This window comes from Danio aesculapii, chromosome 22 (assembly GCF_903798145.1).
Source record: "Danio aesculapii chromosome 22, fDanAes4.1, whole genome shotgun sequence".
Taxonomy (NCBI): domain Eukaryota; kingdom Metazoa; phylum Chordata; class Actinopteri; order Cypriniformes; family Danionidae; genus Danio; species Danio aesculapii.
The window spans coordinates 6083428-6104618 of record NC_079456.1 but is presented as its reverse complement, the minus strand read 5'-3'; the positions used below and the strand labels follow the sequence as shown (position 1 = coordinate 6104618).

The following is a 21191-nucleotide window of genomic DNA, read 5'->3' as shown; positions in this document are numbered from 1 at the left end:
TGGGGCTGACGCGATCATCATAGCAGCGTCAGCCAATGAAATTAGTCAGCAATCGGCTACTGTCTGAGCTGGTGTATTTGCATACAGCGATCTGATTGGCTGACGCTTCCGACGACACTTGAAAAGTTGAGTAAGTTCCAATTTCTGCAGCGAGCAACACCACTGAAGCGGCGCCGACGGATCCACAATGCAGTTTGGCAAAGCCTGACGTCACCCATTCAAAGGGAATGGGAAGTGTTGAAGCTGACGCCTCGTGTGTAAGGCTGCATCTCGGTGAGGCTTTTACATTTAGTCACCAAACTTTGAGTCATTATCACTTCAATTTGACCACAGAAAATCTATTTGTTAAGAAGGATAACCATTGGTTAAAAGAAATATAGTCAGTGTAAACCAGAAGTTTTATTTCAGTATGTTGATTTAATTCCAACTAAAACTGAACATTGAGTAGGGGCCAGGGCTTTCTTATTGTGCATTATTTCCTCATAGCAAACTAATGGTAAGAGGTGTGTGGCTAAGAATTGTGTGGCAGAAGGCTTTTCGTGAATTAACTCGCACAGATTAAATGTTCACCTAAAGAACAACAATGTACGATAGCAAAATAAAAATTGTAACTTGTGATTTCCCACAGACTTTGAATAATTTTACTAGTAAATGTATCTATGATTTTGTTTTATCCATTGTAACTAAAACAATCCTGAAATGTTTTTAATAAAGGTTGGTTTTGCTTGCTCATTCTGCCCATCTACTGCTTAGCTCCAAAACTGCTGCTTGCAGCTGCATTTTTAATATCCCTTCTTAGTATAATCGCACTGAAATCCTTCTAAATATGACTACTTGCGTCACTAGGCAGCTTTCTCACGTGCAGGCTATAAATAACACCTTCTTAGACCCTGAAAATCCAAAGTTTTGGGATAATCTGAAACTAATCCATGGGTTACCCGCAGTCTTGGCTGCCCAGCGCCGACCGGCCTCATTGAAAGCAGCCAGAGCACGAACAGTGGCTCGGAGGATCCCCCATCGAAACATGGCCACCGGGTCCATCCCAATCAACTGGCGGACATAAAACCGGTCACTGCTCCGCAAGAGAGCCACGATATCCGGACGCATGTGATCAGTGTTTTTCTCACGGAAATCCTGTTGCACATAATTAACATAGACAAATGGAATAATAACAGAGTATTAACATTAATGCTAACAATAATACTACTTAAATTATGAACAATTGATATATCATATTCTGTGTATATATTTTTATAGAATTTTTAAACATTTTTTCTCCAATTTATTTGTCTATTTTATTATACTTATTTGGGCATAACAAATAAAATATAACAAATCTCACACAATCTTATTATTACATCATTAATTATTAATTACATTATTAATAATACTATTAATTATGACTGTAATTTAATTATTCTATATGAACTTTACTAGTTGTACTACACAAACTGTATTTTGCAAATGTAATTTGAAATGAATTTAGGCTTGAAATTAAAAATACAGATTTTATTATAAGATATATTGTGATTTCTTATCTTCTGTTTCCTTTACCTTAATCTGGTATTTGACCTTCCCAGCAAAATGGAGGATGACGAATGCCGGTTCCATCACTGGAGTCGGCACAAAGTAATGGTTCTGTTGGTGCTGCTGCTTGAACTTGGCCAGCAAGGTTTTATCAGTGGCATGAGGAAAGCTGAAAACAAAATATCAAAATGAGAAAACTTCAGAAAGCCTGGCCTGAATACAATCTAGCAGCATCTACTGTGAACTAACATGTTTTGTACACACTGCTTGTATTGAATTGATGTTTCGCTTTAACATTTCTAACATGATTTCTAAACCGAAGCATAAATGAGCATTTTGCTAATTTTTCTAATGTGGTTAATGCATTGCTGTCATGAATGTGTTGCTATCAAGTGTCTTGGTTAGCACATTGTTAGTAAAAAGTAGCAGGTTTTAACACTAGCATGAATTCACATGTGAACTGAGATGACGAAAATGTTTTAAAGATGTTTGCATGAGTATGTTTCTATAGAGTTTAATACACACTCAGAATAAATAGACAAGTTACCTTTTTTAAGAAAACAAAAAAGCATCTTTAATGTTGCTAACATGAATTAGCATTTTGTGCACAGGTTATAACACTTTGCTGACAAGAATTAGCCTGTTTTTCAAACGAATTACCATATTTATATAAGCCTTTTAAACATGAATCATTTAGCTTTTATATGAATGCTGTTAATATGTTTTACCATGTGACTAGCATGATTTAACATTGTTAGCATGTCCTTAGCTACTTGCAAAGCTTCAGTAGTGATAAATAAATCACCAAATAAATAGAGGACAGCCTTGAAATGTACAGATGTATGATAAATAAATGGTTGAAAGAGTTCACCTCCTCAATTAGAGTCTATAATGTCTTTTAACGTTTTGTTACGATTTACCAAAACTGTAACTCTGATTACTTAGAAAAGACATAGCATCTACAGTCAGGCAAGTCTAAAAGTGTGCACCAAATTTGGTGCTCACTGCTCGAAAGCTGTAAGAGGAGATGCATTTCAAAATTTAGCCTCAGGCGAAGAATAAGAAGCAGAAGCAGCTTAAAATAGGAGCTTTCTCGCACCGACTTAATGAAGTTCAGACAAGCAATGAACCAGTGAGAGTTGAACAATCTTACTTGCTCTCCTCATCGAGTAAATAGAGAAGTCCAGTGGGCTTTTTGCTAATGAGGTGAATACATCCAACATTATCAGTGTAGTCGATGTTGTGCCAGGTGATTCCTTCAGACTGATACTCCTCCTACAACCAGACCAAACACATTTCTCGATCAGACCACCATCAGAGAAAAAGTTTATCAAGACCCAAAATGCCACTAACCTGTTCAAGTTTAAAAATGTGCTGGTTGAAGTAATACTGAAGCTGCTCATTGGCGTAGTTGATGCAAAACTGTTCAAAGCTGTTGGTCTCGAAGTCTTCGAAGCCGAAGATGTCAAGCACACCGATAGACAAACACTGAAATAATGCAGAAACAACGTGATCATTTAAGCTTGATAATGTGAACTAAAGTTTATGAAAAACCCAGCACTGATCCAGTCTTACCGAAACAGACTCCTCCATGTCTTTTTTATTCAGCAGCGCATGATTGATTCGCAGGACGATCCAGTCAAACAGGGCACTGTACAACGACTTGGCCATGGAGTCTCGCGCAGTGATCGCCTGAAGAAAAGAGGTTTATTGAGCTTCACGAATGTTTAGTGGAACAAAATGAAAGTAGATGGCTGTGCTGTACCTCGCTGTGGCTGTAAGGCAGAATCAGCTTGTCGTTTGCGGTTACCGTTTTCCTCTTGGTCAAAGCCTCCACTAAGAGCTCCTCTTTAACCTGAGGAAAAAACAAATAAGAACGTTTGTAAAAAATTGAATAAAGTATACACAATTAGCATGAACCATAAAACCTGTATTATGTATAAGCACATGAAAATCACATTCCTGATGGAAATAATAAAACGCATGTACCTTAAGCAGTTCTGAAAGTGTAGAAAGCACCTCTGGAGGCCCAACGTCCAGACCTTCTTCTCTACCGGACGACTTCTGACTGTACGTCACGTTACCCAGATACAAGATGGCTGACAGGACAGAGAATATCCTACAGAAACACAACACCAATTGAATCGTTATCTTCTTCTGAACATCAACACAAGTCCACATAGACATTTCTCCTGATGGTTCAACGAGGGACTCACTGTCTTTTGGTGGCCGGTAGGAAGCCGACCATCTCCATCGCCTGCTGGAGCCGCTCGAAGTCGTGCCGTAAATCATCGGCATCTTCTATTGTAAAGTTTTGCTGCAAGTGAAGAGCAAAACCAGGCAATGGTTAGGATTTCGAAGACATTTTTAGTATATAAACTATTTTAGTATAGTCATCAATAAACAATCATGCATTATTTATCATATAATCTATCTATTGTATATATTTTAGTATCGTTCGCATCTTCTATAGTAAGGTTTGGCTATGAGCAAAGACCACAATCCGATATTGATTGCAATTTTGAAGCAATTTTTGGTATTATAGCTGTTTTAGTGTCATATGCATCTCATTTCTTAAAGTTTGGCAATGAGTAAAGATCACATAGAAAATTGTTGCAATTTCAAAACCATTTTTGTTATTTAAGCTGTGTTAGTATCACCTGCACTTTCTGCCATAAAGTTTGTCAACGAGCAAAATCTTTGCAATGTTGAAGCTATTTTTGACATTTAAGCATTTTTATTATTGACTGCATTTTCTATTGTAAAGTTTATCTATGAATAAAGACGACAAATAGAAAAACGTTGGAGCTGTGAAGCTGTTTCTGAAATTTAAGCTATTTTAGTTTTACCTAGATCTTCTATCGTAAAGTTTGACTTTGAGCGAAGACCACCATTAGATATTGGTTGTAATTTCAAAACTATTTTTGATATTTAAGCTGGTTTCTATTTTAAAGTTTGGCTATGAGCAGGTCCACAAATGGAAAACCATTGCATTTTTGCAGCTAGTTTTGGTATTTAAGCTATTTTTGTATCGTATACATCTTCTATCCTACAGTTTTGGCAATAAGCGAAGACCAAAATCACAAATTGGCTACAATTTTGAAGCTATTTTTGTTAGTTAATGATTATTAAAATTGTCTGGATCTTCTATCATAAAGTTTAGCTTTGAATGAAGCCCACAATCTGGTACTGGTTGCAATTTCAAAGCTGTTTTTTGGCATTTAAGCCGTTTTAAAATCGTCTGCATCTTCTATCATAAAGTTTGGCAATGAGAATAGATCACAAACAGATAAGCGTTGCAGTTTCAAAGCTAATTTTGGTATTTAAGCTATTTTAGCATCGTCTGCATTTTCTAAAAGTTTGACTACAAACAGAAATCGTTTGCAATTTCGAAGGCTTTTTTGGGGAATTTTTGTTAATTTAGTACCTTATATCATAAAGTTTGACAATGAGCAAAGACTACAAACAGAAAATCGTTGCAAGTACAAAGCTAATTTTGCAATTAAAGCTATTTTATTATCATTATCTTCCATTGCAAAGTCAGGCTTTAAATGAAAACCACAAACAGAAATTGGTTGTAATTTCAAAACATTTTTGCCATTTAAGCTATTGTAGTATAGTCTGCATTTTCTATTGTAAAGTTTAGTTATGAGCGGACACCACAAACAGAAAATTGTTGCAGTTTTGAAGCTTTTTTTGGCATTTAAGTGATTATAGTATCGTCTGCATTTTCTATTGTAATATATGGCAATGAGCGAAGACCACAAACAGAAATTGTTTGCAATTTTGAAGCCATTTTTTAGTATTTTAGCTAATTTAGTACCTTATTTCATAAAGTTTGACACTGATGGTAGACTACAAACAGAAAAATCATTGCAATTAAAGCTAATTTTGGAAATAAAGCTATTTAAGTGTCATTCTATTATAAAGTTTGGCAATGAGCATAGATCACGAACAGATAAGTGTTGCCATCTCAAAGCTATTTACGGTATTTAAACTATTTTAGTATCGTCTGCATTTTCTAAAAGTTTGACAACGAGCGAAGACCACAAACAGAAATTGTTTGCAATTTCGAAGCCTTTTTTGGGGTATTTTAGCTAATTTAGTACCTTATATCATAAAGTTTGGTAATAAGCAAAGACTACAAACAGAAAATCGTAGCAAGTACAAAGCTAATTTTGGAATTAAAGCTATTTTAGTATCATTATCTTCCATTGCAAAGTTTGACTTTAGGTGAAGACCACAAACCGAAATTGGTTGTAATTTCAAAACTTTTTTGGTATTCAAACTATTTTAGTATCGTCTGCATTTTATAAAAATATGGCAATGAGCGAAGACCACAAACAGAAATTGTTTGCAATTTTGAAGCCTTTTTTGGGGTATTTTAGCTAATTTAGTACCTTATATAACAAAGTTTGACAATGATGGTAGACTACAAACAGAAAAATCATTGCAATTAAAGCTAATTTTGGAATTAAGTCTATTTAAGTGTCATTCTATCATAAAGTTTGGCAATGAGCATAGATCACAAACAGATAAGTGTTGCCATTTTAAAGCTATTTTTGGTATTTAAGCTTTTTTAGTATCGTCTGCATTTTCTAAAAGTTTGACAATGAGCGAAGACCACAAACAGAAATTGTTTGCAATTTCGAAGGCTTTTTTGGGGTATTTTAGCTCATTTAAAAACTTATATCATAGAGTTTGACAATGAGCAAAGACTACAAACAGAAAATCGTAGCAAGTACAAAGCTAATTTCGGAATTAAAGCTATTTTAGTATCATTATCTTCCATTGCAAAGTTTGGCTTTAAGCGAGTTTTGAAGCTATTTTTGGGCATTTAAGTGATTATAGCATCGTCTGCATTTTCTATTGTAAAATATGGCAATGAGCGAAGACCACAAACACAAATTGTTTGCAATTTCGAAGCCATTTTTTGCTATTTCAGCTAATTAGTACCTTATATTGTAAAGTTTGACAATGATGGTAGACTACAAACAGAAAAATCATTGCAATTAAAGCTAATTTTGGAATTAAAGCTATTTTAGTGTCATCATCATCTTCCATCGAAGATCCCAAACAGAAACTGGTTGTAATTTTGGAATTGTAAAAGCAATTTTTAACATTTAAGCTACTAGCTACTTTACTATTACTTGCATTTCCATTGCTGCAAGTTACTTTATGGAATAAACAGTACTTTAGTATCTCCAAAATAGAGTAAAAACCAAAGACAGAAAATAGTTTCAATTTAGAACTTAGAATTTACAAGACAAAATATTTGAAAATCGTCTAGATCTTCTATGGTTAAATTTCGCTGCACAAAATACCAAAAATAAAAGAAAAACCATCTACAATTTAAAATCTTAAGCATATTTATGAGTTTAGTATTGTAACCATTATCTATTTTAAATTCTTACCACAAGCAAACAATAAAAACAACTAACTATAGCAATTTCGGAACCATCTTTAGCATACAAGCTTAATTAGTATCATGTCAAGCTATAATTATTTAACTATTTTAGCTATTTAGAAGCATACTAGCTATTTTACACTTCCCAATCACTGCTAATGAGGGCTTAAATGTGTATTCTAGATGTGTAGAGTGATCACGGATGACTCTGAGGGATATTTAATAATAGATTATGAAAGCGTTTACCTGTTTGAGGTAGAAATATTCTTCTGGCTGCAGGAGCTTGAACTCCCGCCGCTCTTCCTCCGATGCGCCGACCAGCAGATAATAAAACACGTGATAGTTCCTGTGGGAAGAGGAAAACACAGTGATTTATTGAGCTTGAGAGACTAGCTCGCTGGTTTAATAAGTTACTGATAATCTGAAGTAAACAATAGCGAAGCTGCTTAGGGGAAAAGAGTCCTCAACACTTTCAGATGCTAATGATACTGAAGTTTTTCGACCAATTCATTTACATCAATGATTTGAATTTTAGAAATTGTTCACTCATAAATAGGGCTGCACAAATCATTGAGTGTCGATATCGCAATGTGTGCATCCACAATAGTCACATCGGAAACATATGCAATGTCCAGTCTGAATTATAGTTGACCAGGAGCTACAGAATTGTATTTAATCACTGTATTTATATGGTTCATGCAAAAAAAAAAAAAGTTTCTTTCTTAGACTTTTTGTCTTGTTTCTAGTCCAAATATCTACATTTCAAAGCAGAACAAGATTGTTTCACTTACCCCACTGGCTGATAATTTCCTTAAAACAAGCAAAAAGACCTCTTATTCCTTCTGGTGTTGAACTAAACAATATTTTTACTTGGTCTAGGAATTATTTTTGCTATTTCGACTAGAAAAAAGACAAATTAAAGCACTTTTTTTGCATTGTGATTATTACATTTTTGTACCGGAATACTGTTAGACTCCCAAGAAAACCGTCAAATGGAGCTTGATAAAACTGTACAAAACTGTATTCATATCGCAATATTTATCGCAGAAAAATAAAATATTGCAATATCAGATTTTCCAATATCGTACAGGCCTACTTATAAATCATGGTAGGATTCATTTATCTTGATATTTCTCACACCTATTCAAAGAATCAAAGCTAAAATGAAGCTTTATTTATATTTGATACTTAAGACATAAATATGAATTTACATAAATCATGAAGCAATCAATGTTCTTGTAAACTGTGGTAATACGCATTTATTCTGACTTGTATTTTTTTACAACAACAAAAAACAACTATAAGTAATTAAATACTTCATTTGAAGAAGGTAACATTTCCTGAACAATTAATTTACATTAATCAATTCAAATAATTTATTATTTATTCATTTACATTTGAATAATTATTTTTTATAATGGTTTTATATTTATTATTAAAATGATTAACATATTTTTTATTTATATATTAAATACATTTATATTAAACATTAAATATAAAATTTATTGGAATTATATTATTTAAATTAAAATGTTTCAAACTATTTACATTTATATATATATATATATATATATATATATATATATATATATATATATATATATATATATATATATATATATATACAGCAATAATATATTTAAATTGTAATATATTAAGTAATAATATTAAAGCATTTAATTTTTTAAAAATCAAATTATTTATAAATGCTGATTTAAATAAAAATAATTTTATATAAACTAATTTTTTATTTCAATTACACATTACATTTTGATGGAGGTGACATCTTTTAATTTTACCCAATTCATTTATATAAATGAATCAAAATCTGAATGAATCTGATGATGAATTTGTATAAATGAATCATAATCTGAATGAATCTGATGATGAATTTATATACATGAATCAAAATCTGAATGACTCTGATGATGAATTTATATAAATGAATTAAAATCTGAATGAATCTGATGATGAATTTATATAAATGAATCAAAATCTGAATGAATCTGATGATGAATTTATATAAATGAATCAAAATCTGAATGAATCTGATAATGAATTTATATAAATGAATCAAAATCTGAATGAATCTGATAATGAATTTATATAAATGAATCAAAATCTGAATGAATCTGATGATGAATTTATATAAATGAATCAAAATCTGAATGAATCTGATGATGAATTTACATAAATGAATCAAAATCTGAATGAATCTGATGATGAATTTACATAAATGAATCAAAATCTGAATGAATCTGATGATGAATTTATATAAATGAACACAAGCTGAATGAATCTGATGATGAATTTATATAAATGAATCAAAATCTGAATGAATCAGATGATGAATTTATATAAATGAATCAAAATCTGAATGAATCTGATAATGAATTTATATAAATGAATCAAAATCTGAATGAATCTGATAATGAATTTATATAAATGAATCAAAATCTGAATGAATCTGATGATGAATTTATATAAATGAATCAAAATCTGAATGAATCTGATGATGAATTTATATAAATAAATCAAAATCTAAATGAATCTGATGATGAATTTATATAAATGAATCAAAATCTAAATGACTCTGATGATGAATTTATATAAATGAATCAAAATTTGAATGAGTCTGATGATGAATTTATATAAATGAATCAAAATCTGAATGACTCTGATGATGAATTTATATAAATGAATCAAAATCTGAATGACTCTGATGATGAATTTATATAAATGAATCAAAATCTGAATGACTCTGATGATGAATTTATATAAATGAATCAAAATCTAAATGACTCTGATGATGAATTTATATAAATGAATCAAAATCTGAATGACTCTGATGATGAATTTATATAAATGAATCAAAATCTGAATGAATCTGATGATGAATTTATATAAATGAATCAAAATCTGAATGAATCTGATGATGAATTTATATAAATGAATCGAAATCTGAATGAATCTGATGATGAATTTATATAAATGAATCGAAATCTGAATGAATCTGATGATGAATTTATATAAATGAATCAAAATCTGAATGAATCTGATGATGAATTTATATAAATGAATCAAAATCTAAATGACTCTGATGATGAATTTATATAAATGAATCAAAATCTGAATGACTCTGATGATGAATTTATATAAATGAATCAAAATCTGAATGAATCTGATGATGAATTTATATAAATGAATCAAAATCTGAATAAATCTGATGATGAATTTATATAAATGAATCAAAATCTGAATGAATCTGATGATGAATTTATATAAATGAATCAAAATCTGAATGAATCTGATGATGAATTTATATAAATGAATCAAAATCTAAATGACTCTGATGACGAATTTATATAAATGAATCAAAATCTGAATGACTCTGATGATGAATTTATATAAATGAATCAAAATCTGAATGAATCTGATGATGAATTTATATAAATGAATCAAAATCTGAATGAATCTGATGATGAATTTATATAAATGAATCAAAATCTGAATGAATCTGATGATGAATTTATATAAATGAATCAAAATCTGAATGAATCTGATGATGAATTTATATAAATGAATCAAAATCTGAATGAATCTGATGATGAATTTATATAAATGAACAATCTGAATGAATCTGATGATGAATTTATATGAATGAATCAAAATCTGAATGAATCTGATGATGAATTTATATAAATGAATCAAAATCTGAATGAATCTGATGATGAATTTATATAAATGAACACAATCTGAATGAATCTGATGATGAATTTATATGAATGAACACAATCTGAATGAATCTGATGATGAATTTATATGAATGAACACAATCTGAATGAATCTGATGATGAATTTATATAAATGAATCAAAATCTAAATGACTCTGATGATGAATTTATATAAATGAATCAAAATCTGAATGAATCTGATGATGAATTTATATAAATGAATCAAAATCTGAATGAATCTGATGATGAATTTATATAAATGAATCAAAATCTGAATGAATCTGATGATGAATTTATATAAATGAATCAAAATCTGAATGAATCTGATGATGAATTTATATAAATGAACACAATCTGAATGAATCTGATGATGAATTTATATAAATGAACACAATCTGAATGAATCTGATGATGAATTTATATGAATGAACACAATCTGAATGAATCTGATGATGAATTTATATAAATGAATCAAAATCTGAATGAATCTGATGATGAATTTATATAAATGAATCAAAATCTGAATGAATCTGATGATGAATTTATATAAATGAACACAATCTGAATGAATCTGATGATGAATTTGTATAAATGAATCATAATCTGAATGAATCTGATGATGAATTTATATAAATCAATCAAAATCTGAATGAATCTGATGATGAATTTGTATAAATGAATCATAATCTGAATGAATCTGATGATGAATTTATATAAATGAATCAAAATCTAAATGAATTTGATGATGAATTTATATAAATGAATCAAAATCTGAATGAATCTGATGATGAATTTATTTAAATGAATCAAAATCTGAATGAATCTGGTGATGAATTTATACAAATGAATCAAAATCTGAATGAATCTGATGATTTTATATAAATGAATCAAAATCTGAATGAATCAAAATCTGAATGAATCTGATGATGAATTTATACAAATGAATCAAAATCTGAATGAATCTGATGATGAATTTATACAAATGAATCAAAATCTGAATGAATCTGATGATGAATTTATACAAATGAATCAAAATCTGAATGAATCTGATGATGAATTTATACAAATGAATCAAAATCTGAATGAATCTGATGATGAATTTATATAAATGAATCAAAATCTGAATGAATCTGATGATGAATGTCAGTCTTGCTACTTATTAAACTGCTTGACATCATTCAGAAGCTCCGTCACGCTGTTGAAAAAATGTCACCAAGTCAGTAACTGCGCTATTTTTAGGCTCCTCTGGGCTGTGCAGCTTCACACGGGTCTGTTTATCCAGTTCAGCGAGCTGATATGAGCTGATAATCTGAGGTTTGAGCAGCAGAAGTGCAGTGCTGATATACTGCGGTAAACTCTGAGCGTCTGCTGATTTTACCTCTCGTTCTTCTCTCTGGACACCAGTCTGGATTTCTCCAGCAGGTATTTCTCCACCACGGCCCTGCAAAACAAACAGAGGCACGTCAAACACACGGCTTTAATAAAAACACGCACAGAGATTGGTCATTCAGACGAGCAAATTAAACCCACAGCACACACTTTACACATCATTTCCATTACATTTTATCTTAAATCAAATCTGAAGTGAACCAACCAGTGCTGCAAAAAAATACTGCAGGCCAAACTATGATACTATGACAAAACAAAAAACGGTAACACTTTACATTAAGGTTTATTAGTTAATGCATTTACTAACATGAACAACACTTGTACAGCATTTATTAATCATAATTGAACATTTACTAATGTATTATTAACACCCAAGTCTCTGCCTGTTAACATTAGTTAATGCACCGTGAGTTAACATGAACTAACAATGAACAACTGTATTTTCATTAACTCTGGGCATCAATTTTATCAATTTGTTCACTAACATGAACAAATACTGTAGTAAATGTATTGTTCATTGTTTGTTCATGTTAGTAAATGCATTAATTAACATTAACTAATGAACCTTATTGTAAAGTGTGACCCAAAAAACAAATAAATAAATGATAATAAGAGTAATAAATAAATTCAGAAATAAATGAATAAAAGCATACATGCATAAATAAACCAATAAATGGAATAATAAATTATTAAACAAATAAATAAGTGCATAAATAAATAATTAAATAAATGAATGCATTAATAAATAATCAAATTGAAAGCATTAATAAATGAAATAAATGAATGCATAAATAAAGAATGAAATAAATAAATGCATAAATAAAGAATTGAATAAATGAATGCAGAAATAATTGAATAAATGAAAACAAAAACAAATAAACAACTGCATAAAAAAACTAAATAAATGCATAAATAAATAATTGCATAAATAAATGTATAATTAAATAAATTAATGCACAAATGTTTAATTAAAATAAATAAATGCATAAATGTATAATTAAATAAACGAATAAATAAATGCATGAATAAATAATAAAATAAATGAAAGCATAAATAAATTAAATATATGTGTAAATAAATAATAGAATAAATAAATAATTAAATATATGTGTAAATAAATAATAGAATAAATAAATAATTAAATATATGTGTAAATAAATAATAGAATAAATAAATGCATAAATAAATAATAAAATATATGTGTAAATAAATAATAGAATAAATAAATGCATAAATAAATAATTAATTAAATATATGCGTAAATAAATAATAGAATAAATAAATGCATAAATAAATAATTAATTAAATATATGCGTAAATAAATAATAGAATAAATAAATGCATAAATAAATAATTAATTAAATATATGCGTAAATAAATAATAGAATAAATAAATGCATAAATAAATAATTAATTAAATATATGCGTAAATAAATAATAGAATAAATAAATGCATAAATAAATAATTCATTAAATATATGTGTAAATAAATAATAGAATAAATAAATGCATAAATAAATAATTCATTAAATATGCGTAAATAAATAATAGAATAAATAAATGCATAAATAGATAATTAATTAAATATAAGCGTAAATAAATAATAGAATAAATAAACGCATAAATAAATAATTAATTAAATATATGCGTAAATAAATAATAGAATAAATAAATGCATAAATAAATAATTAATTAAATATATGCGTAAATAAATAATAGAATATATAAATGCATAAATAAATAATAAAATAAAAGCAATATTTTATAAGTGTAAATGAAAGCACGTAAATTAACTAATCTTAACTCTATTTTTGTAGAAATAAACTAGCAAAAACAGCATCTACAAAAAGGTCTATACAACCCAAAAACCTCTGATAACTCTAAATTATTACCTAAAAATACAGAAAATGTTGAGTTTAAAACTTAAAATTGAGTTTAAAATTAAATTGTGTAATTACACAAGTAATGGTAATTGCAACATAATTAAATGTTAAAATGTTAGTGTAACAGTGCACAAACCAAAATCTAAACCTTAATAACATTCGATTATGTGACTAACATTTCATTTCAAAATACAGAAATATCCTAATGACAAATAAACATTCAGAAACAAATAAAACAAACAAAATCACTCTGAAAACAAGAGTAACGCATTATAAATCTCTAAAGCATGTAGCTTAGTTTAACCCGCAACGCATCACACTGTGGTTGTTAATCAGTGAGTTAGATCATTGTTTTAATCGAGTGATGTCGTAAAGGCTACTATATAGTGCGCACTTAATGAGCGTCATCCAGTGAAGTGGACTCAGAGAACAATAAAAGCTTCATTCAGGCTTTATTGACACTCTCAGACGGCCTTTGTTTACTTCACTACAGTCACCATTGAGTCCACACTGAAGCAAAGCATTGTGGGTAAAACATCAGACTAAATGTTTGCTTAAGAAACGTACAAGTGGTGTTACAGTGCAAAATAATAGAACCAAAAATATGAGACATATATAAGGGAATGAAACCTATTTAGGAGTTTATTTCATAATAATTGACAATTTCCTTGATAATTAGGGACGTTTCAGCCATTATATAAATGACGGTTTTATACACATAATTGCATTGCAGTAATGAGGGTGTTATTGCTGTAATTCAATAAGCAGTTTGTTGATCATGTAATGTGAAGCCCACACACATATAAATGAGGAAAACTGAAACATTTAGTTGAGTGTTTGAGTAAAAGAAACCACCTGTATTCATATTTAGAAAATAAAATGTCTTTTTTTTATATATTTTAAATTGTAAAGAATTAACAAAATTAAAAATATATAATACATATATATTTTAAAAAGTATAAAAATATTTGGTGAAATAACCCTGATTTTCAGTCACAACTAATAAAAACATTTGTTATTCTGTCCAATTTGCGTTAAATGACAAATTATTTTCTGAAATCTGTAATGATTTATAAATAAACTGCATTTACTTATTGTAAAAAATTATTAAATATATTTACATTTTATTACATCTATTTATCATTTATTTGTTTGTTTGTTTATATATTAATCCAAGATTAATTAAAATATTTCTTTATGACCAGAAACATATTTTCATGAAAAGAGAAAAGGTACCCTGGAAATGTTTTCAATGTTTTTCTAAACGTATATTTAACCGACCCTAATATTTATTTATGCTGTATTATTTTATGAATTGCAATAAAAAAACCAACCGTTCAGATAAAAATCTTTTTTCATTTTTAAATCTTCCACTAAAGAAAAGATTTTTAATTTCAGATTAATTAAGTAAGGAATAATTGATGAAAGCCTGTCTATTTATTAGGAAATATTTCATATCTGAGTGTTTTTGGTGGCTGTTACGCCCGTTACGCTTTATTTCTAATAATTCACCTCAGCTGTGCTTTATTTTCTAATAATTCACCTCAGGTTTGCATTATTTTCTAGTAATTCACCTCAGCTGTGCTTTATTTTCTAATAATTCACCTCAGGTTTGCATTATTTTCTAGTAATTCACCTCAGCTGTGCTTTATTTTCTAATAATTCACCTCAGGTTTGCATTATTTTCTAATAATTCACCTCAGCTGTGCTTTATTTTCTAATAATTCACCTCAGCTGTGCTTTAATTTCTAATAATTCACCCCAGCTGTGCTTTATTTTCTAATAATTCACCTCAGGTTAGCATTATTTTCTAATAATTCACCTCAGCTGTGCTTTATTTTCTAATAATTCACCTCAGCTGTGCTTTATTTTCTAATAATTCACCTCAGGTTTGCTTTATTTTCTAATAATTCACCTCAGCTGTGCTTTATTTTCTAATAATTCACCTCAGCTGTGCTCTATTTTCTAATAATTCACCTCAGCTGTGCTTTATTTTCTAATAATTCACCTCAGCTGTGCTTTAATTTCTAATAATTCACCCCAGCTGTGCTTTATTTTCTAATAATTCACCTCAGGTTTGCAGTATTTTCTAATAATTCACCTCAGCTGTGCTTTATTTTCTAATAATTCACCTCAGCTGTGCTTTATTTTCTAATAATTCACCTCAGCTGTGCTTTAATTTCTAATAATTCACCCCAGCTGTGCTTTATTTTCTAATAATTCACCTCAGGTTTGCAGTATTTTCTAATAATTCACCTCAGCTGTGCTTTATTTTCTAATAATTCACCTCAGCTGTGCTTTATTTTCTAATAATTCACCTCAGGTTTGCTTTATTTTCTAATAATTCACCTCAGCTGTGCTTTATTTTCTAATAATTCACCTCAGCTGTGCTCTATTTTCTAATAATTCACCTCAGCTGTGCTTTATTTTCTAATAATTCACCTCAGCTGTGCTTTATTTTCTAATAATTCACCTCAGCTGTGCTTTATTTTCTAATAATTCACCTCAGCTGTGCTTTATTTTCTAATAATTCACCTCAGCTGTGCTTTTTTTTCCTAATAATTCACCTCAGGTTTGCATTATTTTCTAATAATTCACCTCAGCTGTGCTTTATTTTCTAATAATTCACCTCAGCTGTGCTTTTTTTTCTAATAATTCACCTCAGGTTTGCATTATTTTCTAATAATTCACCTCAGGTTTGCTTTATTTCTAATAATTCACCTCAGCTGTGCTTTATTTTCTAATAATTCACCTCAGGTTTGCATTATTTTCTAATATTTCACCTCAGCTGTGCTTTATTTTCTAATAATTCACCTCAGGTTTGCATTATTTTCTAATAATTCACCTCAGGTTTGCATTATTTTCTAATAATTCACCTCAGGTTTGCATTATTTTCTAATAATTCACCTCAGCTGTGCATTATTTTCTAATAATTCACCTCAGCTGTGCATTATTTTCTAATAATTCACCTCAGCTGTGCTTTATTTTCTAATAATTCACCTCAGGTTTGCATTATTTTCTAATAATTCACCTCAGGTTTGCATTATTTTCTAATAATTCACCTCAGGTTTGCATTATTTTCTAATAATTCACCTCAGGTTTGCATTATTTTCTAATAATTCACCTCACGTTTGCATTATATTGTGATAACTGACCTCAGGTGTGCATTATATTGTCATAATTCACCTCAGGTTTGCTTTATTTTCTAATAATTCACCTCAGGTTTGCTTTATTTTCTAATAACTCACCTCAGGTTTGCTTGATTTTCTAATAATTCACCTCACGTTTGCATTATATTGTAATAACTGACCTCAGGTTTGCATTATTTTCTAATAATTCACCTCAGCTGTGCATTATTTTCTAATAATTCACCTCAGCTGTGCATTATTTTCTAATAATTCACCTCAGCTGTGCTTTATTTTCTAATAATTCACCTCAGGTTAGCATTATTTTCTAATAATTCACCTCAGGTTTGCATTATTTTCTAATAATTCACCTCAGGTTAGCATTATTTTCTAATAATTCACCTCAGGCTTGCATTATTTTCTAATAATTCATCTCAGGCTTGCTTTATTTTCTAATAATTCACCTCAGGTTTGCATTATTTTCTAAAAATTCACCTCAGGTTAGCATTATTTTCTAATAATTCACCTCAGGCTTGCATTATTTTCTAATAATTCACCTCAGGCTTGCATTATTTTCTAATAATTCACCTCAGGTTAGCATTATTTTCTAATAATTCACCTCAGCTGTGCATTATTTTCTAATAATTCACCTCAGGTTAGCATTATTTTCTAATAATTCACCTCAGGTTAGCATTATTTTCTAATAATTCACCTCAGGTTAGCATTATTTTCTAATAATTCACCTCAGGCTTGCATTATTTTCTAATAATTCATCTCAGGCTTGCTTTATTTTCTAATAATTCATCTCATGTTTGTAGTAATTTAGAGCTGTTATCACTGAAAACCTGCTGGAACTACTTAATCTGTGCGTTTATATAATATAAAATAATGGCACACCTTATAATCCTCATCAGCCAATCAGAATCAAGCATTCAACAGGCCTGTAGTTTAAATATGACTAAAGTAAAAGAAAATGTTGATATTAGTGTGAACTTTATTAATAACAGTGTTTCATATGAGTGTGAAGAGGAAGTCCTTCATATGACTGCAGATTTACAGGCAGTTAAGATAAAGACGGTCAAAGTTTGTGGTTCGTCATGTGCATCTAAATTGTGACTTTTCTCAAAACAAAACAGACAAAATGAAAGTAAAATAAGTGTCCCTTACCCGCGCACGACTCCACTTTCCAGATAGTTGACCTGGATGAACTTCCCGAAGCGGCTGGAGTTGTTGTTGTGGGCCGTTTTAGCATTACCAAATGCCTGCAGAGAGAAAACAAACACACATAAAACAGGATGAATGACTCTGTAAACTGATATCGGAGGCATTTGTTTGTTTTACAGATAGAGTTACACATGCGTTTTTTTAATTATTATTACTATTATTATTATTATTTGTGCGTAAATGGAAGCTTGAGTTCATTCTAATCTTTTAATTCAAAAAGGAGAGTATTAAATAATTACAAGACTACAATAATGTAAATATATAACACAGGAATAAATACATCAAAATGGTGCATTATTAATATTACTGCAAAAGTCATTTGTATAATATTAAATTGAATAATAATAATAATAATAATAATAATAATAATAATAATAATAATTTATAATAATAATAATAATAATAATTTATAATAATAATAATAATAATAATAATAATAATAGTAATACATATTTATTTCGAAACTCTATTAATAAAAGTATTATTAGTGGTATAATTTTATCAATACCTAAAACTTAATAAACAATTTAATACAATTTAAAATTATTATGATTATTTATTTAATCTTAACATAATATATTTTATTTTTATTATAATAATATTGCATGTATTATTATCCTGAAAATAATTATTTACATTTGTAAATATTCACAATAAACAAATTATAATAAATATAGTAATATTATTTTATGTAAACATTATAAAATAAACAATATAATAATGATCACTAATATATATTAATATTTTATTATATTTATTTATTTTTTATATTTATAATATTTATTTATTATTTCATATTTATTTATATTCATAATACTTTATTAATTGTAATAAATAAACAATTATGAATAATTAAAAGTACAAATACAATTCATAGCAATTAATAAAATATTAAATCAAAAATGTACTATTACTAATGTATATAACGTAAATATAATATTGAATATTAAATTAATTAAAAAATATTTTAAACAGTTTTGATTTGAAAGGAAACAGATTTAAAAACATCATATAAAGAGAAATGCAAATCGTTTATGATCATACAGATGTAAATAATAACTTCATAGTCATCATGTGTGTGAATCTGCATCAATCCTGATCTCAGACCTGTGAAAACGGATGTTATTGGTGTAAAATTGTTCTAAAATGATTGATTCAGGAGTCTGCAGAGTGTGTGTGTGTGTGTGCGTGGGTGTGTGTGCGTGTGCGTGTGCGTGTGTGTGTGTGTGTGCGTCTGTGTTTGCTAAATTCAGTAGACAAAAGCAAGCATCTGCATCTCTGAATGTTAAACAGCAGATCTGTGCACTCAGGAGGGGGAGGGGCTCTTTCAGTCGACCAATTAGACGCTTAACACAGGAGAGCAGCAGCCAATCAGGAAAGAGGCTCTTAAAGGCACAGAGCAGCCAAACGTCACTACTGTAAAGACGATACTCCATCAAACAATAAGAAAATACATGAACACTAAATAAATAAAAGTAAAATACGTGAACCAGTGCAATAAATAACTCACACTATATATACAAATACAAATAATGAATAACAAAATCAACACATTTTAAAATTAAATTAACAAAGAAATGTATTAGTTAATTTAGCAATCTATAGATTAACTATTATGTATTTTTAAAGATAAATCTGTAAGTATATCTATATAAACACAAATGAGCAATAATTTGCACATAAATACTAACATGTTGGCAAAACAATAAGAAATACTTAATTTAATAGAGAAGTATTAATAATAATAATAAAGTACAAAGGTAAAAAAATAATAAATAATTATATATAAGAATAATAAACATTAAAAAGGGGAGAAATCCGAATAATTATGTGTGATAAATTACATTCATTTTACGCATTGGTTGTTTACCTAAATTTGACCAATCAGATGGGGACTTACTATCTTTAGGCCCACCTCCCCAGTGGTATCTGTTTTGGTATTGGCTGGAGCGGCATAAAGGTGAACCCAGAGCTGATAATAAACATTAATGAACTGGTTTTGTTAGCCGTTACGATATAATGTTAGCTAGAGACAGTAACAGAGTGAATAATAAAGACTCTGGATGGTTTGTTAGCTGTTACAATAGTGTTATTATATCGGTGACGTATGGAAGACTGTTTCCGGGTCCAAGCTGCTACTCATTTAAATTGAGAATATATTAGTTTATGGACACTTTTTAGTCACACTTTAAAGTGAATTTAATATAAAATCATAGTGTACACATCAGTCTCTGGACACAAATACTACAATTTTAACAATTTATAAAAAATGAATAACTTTCTGGTCATCAGATATTAGGCATGGATATATATATTGCCATTGTGATTTCTGAAAGTATTACAGCGCTTTGTAAACGTTTATTATTACCATTTGATGAATCTCCCCATACAGTTTGATATAGCGCTTGGACCCGGAAGCCGCTTCGCGTGACGTCACAGTCAGGGCTTGAAATTAACGTGATGAACATGCACCCACAGTCTTGCTGCTTTCAAGAGGTCCAGATTTGTCTTTTTGTAAGCAGCACCGGTTGCTTTCGCTTTAACCATTTTTTTAACAGAGTATTTATGGGTCTAACGTTAACAGTGTGTGTGTGATCTTTCTTTCATTAACTCACGGTGTGTTTTTTACCTGCTTTCTTTTGCGTTAATATGGTTTAATTATCATTTTTTACAATGTCATTACTTTAATAGGAGATTAACTCCCCATTTATGTGTAGTTAACTGGTGATCTGGGAGCTTTAGCCAGGACAGATCACTGTGCATATGTTTTGTTAAATAAAAAGTGTAGTATACAGCTATTTTTTCTTGTTTTGACACATTTAAAAATTTGTGGCTGAGAAATAATTAATTGTTTATGTTTGGTCTGGTCAAAAAAATTAGGTAATCCTTCATTTTAAGCTCT

The 21191-nt window shown here is 29.2% G+C and overlaps 1 protein-coding gene across 10 annotated transcripts in view; it reads right to left on the bottom strand.

The window, feature by feature from the left end:
• LOC130216157 (unconventional myosin-IXb) overlaps positions 1–21191 on the bottom strand; it is a 108862-nt gene that overhangs the window by 33388 nt on the left and 54283 nt on the right. For all 10 annotated transcript variants that reach the window (XR_008835770.1, XR_008835771.1, XM_056448043.1 and 7 more), the window contains exons 3-13: positions 18233–18327; positions 12047–12109; positions 7181–7280; positions 3744–3844; positions 3517–3646; positions 3293–3382; positions 3103–3219; positions 2881–3015; positions 2681–2802; positions 1555–1696; positions 939–1134 (exon numbers count right to left, since the gene is read on the bottom strand). Coding sequence is in view for 8 of the 10 variants with exons in the window: in XM_056448043.1 (XP_056304018.1) it covers positions 939–1134; positions 1555–1696; positions 2681–2802; positions 2881–3015; positions 3103–3219; positions 3293–3382; positions 3517–3646; positions 3744–3844; positions 7181–7280; positions 12047–12109; positions 18233–18327 (1291 nt within the window). In the remaining 2 variants the exon portion in view is untranslated. The remainder of the gene's footprint in view (positions 1–938; positions 1135–1554; positions 1697–2680; positions 2803–2880; positions 3016–3102; positions 3220–3292; positions 3383–3516; positions 3647–3743; positions 3845–7180; positions 7281–12046; positions 12110–18232; positions 18328–21191) is intronic.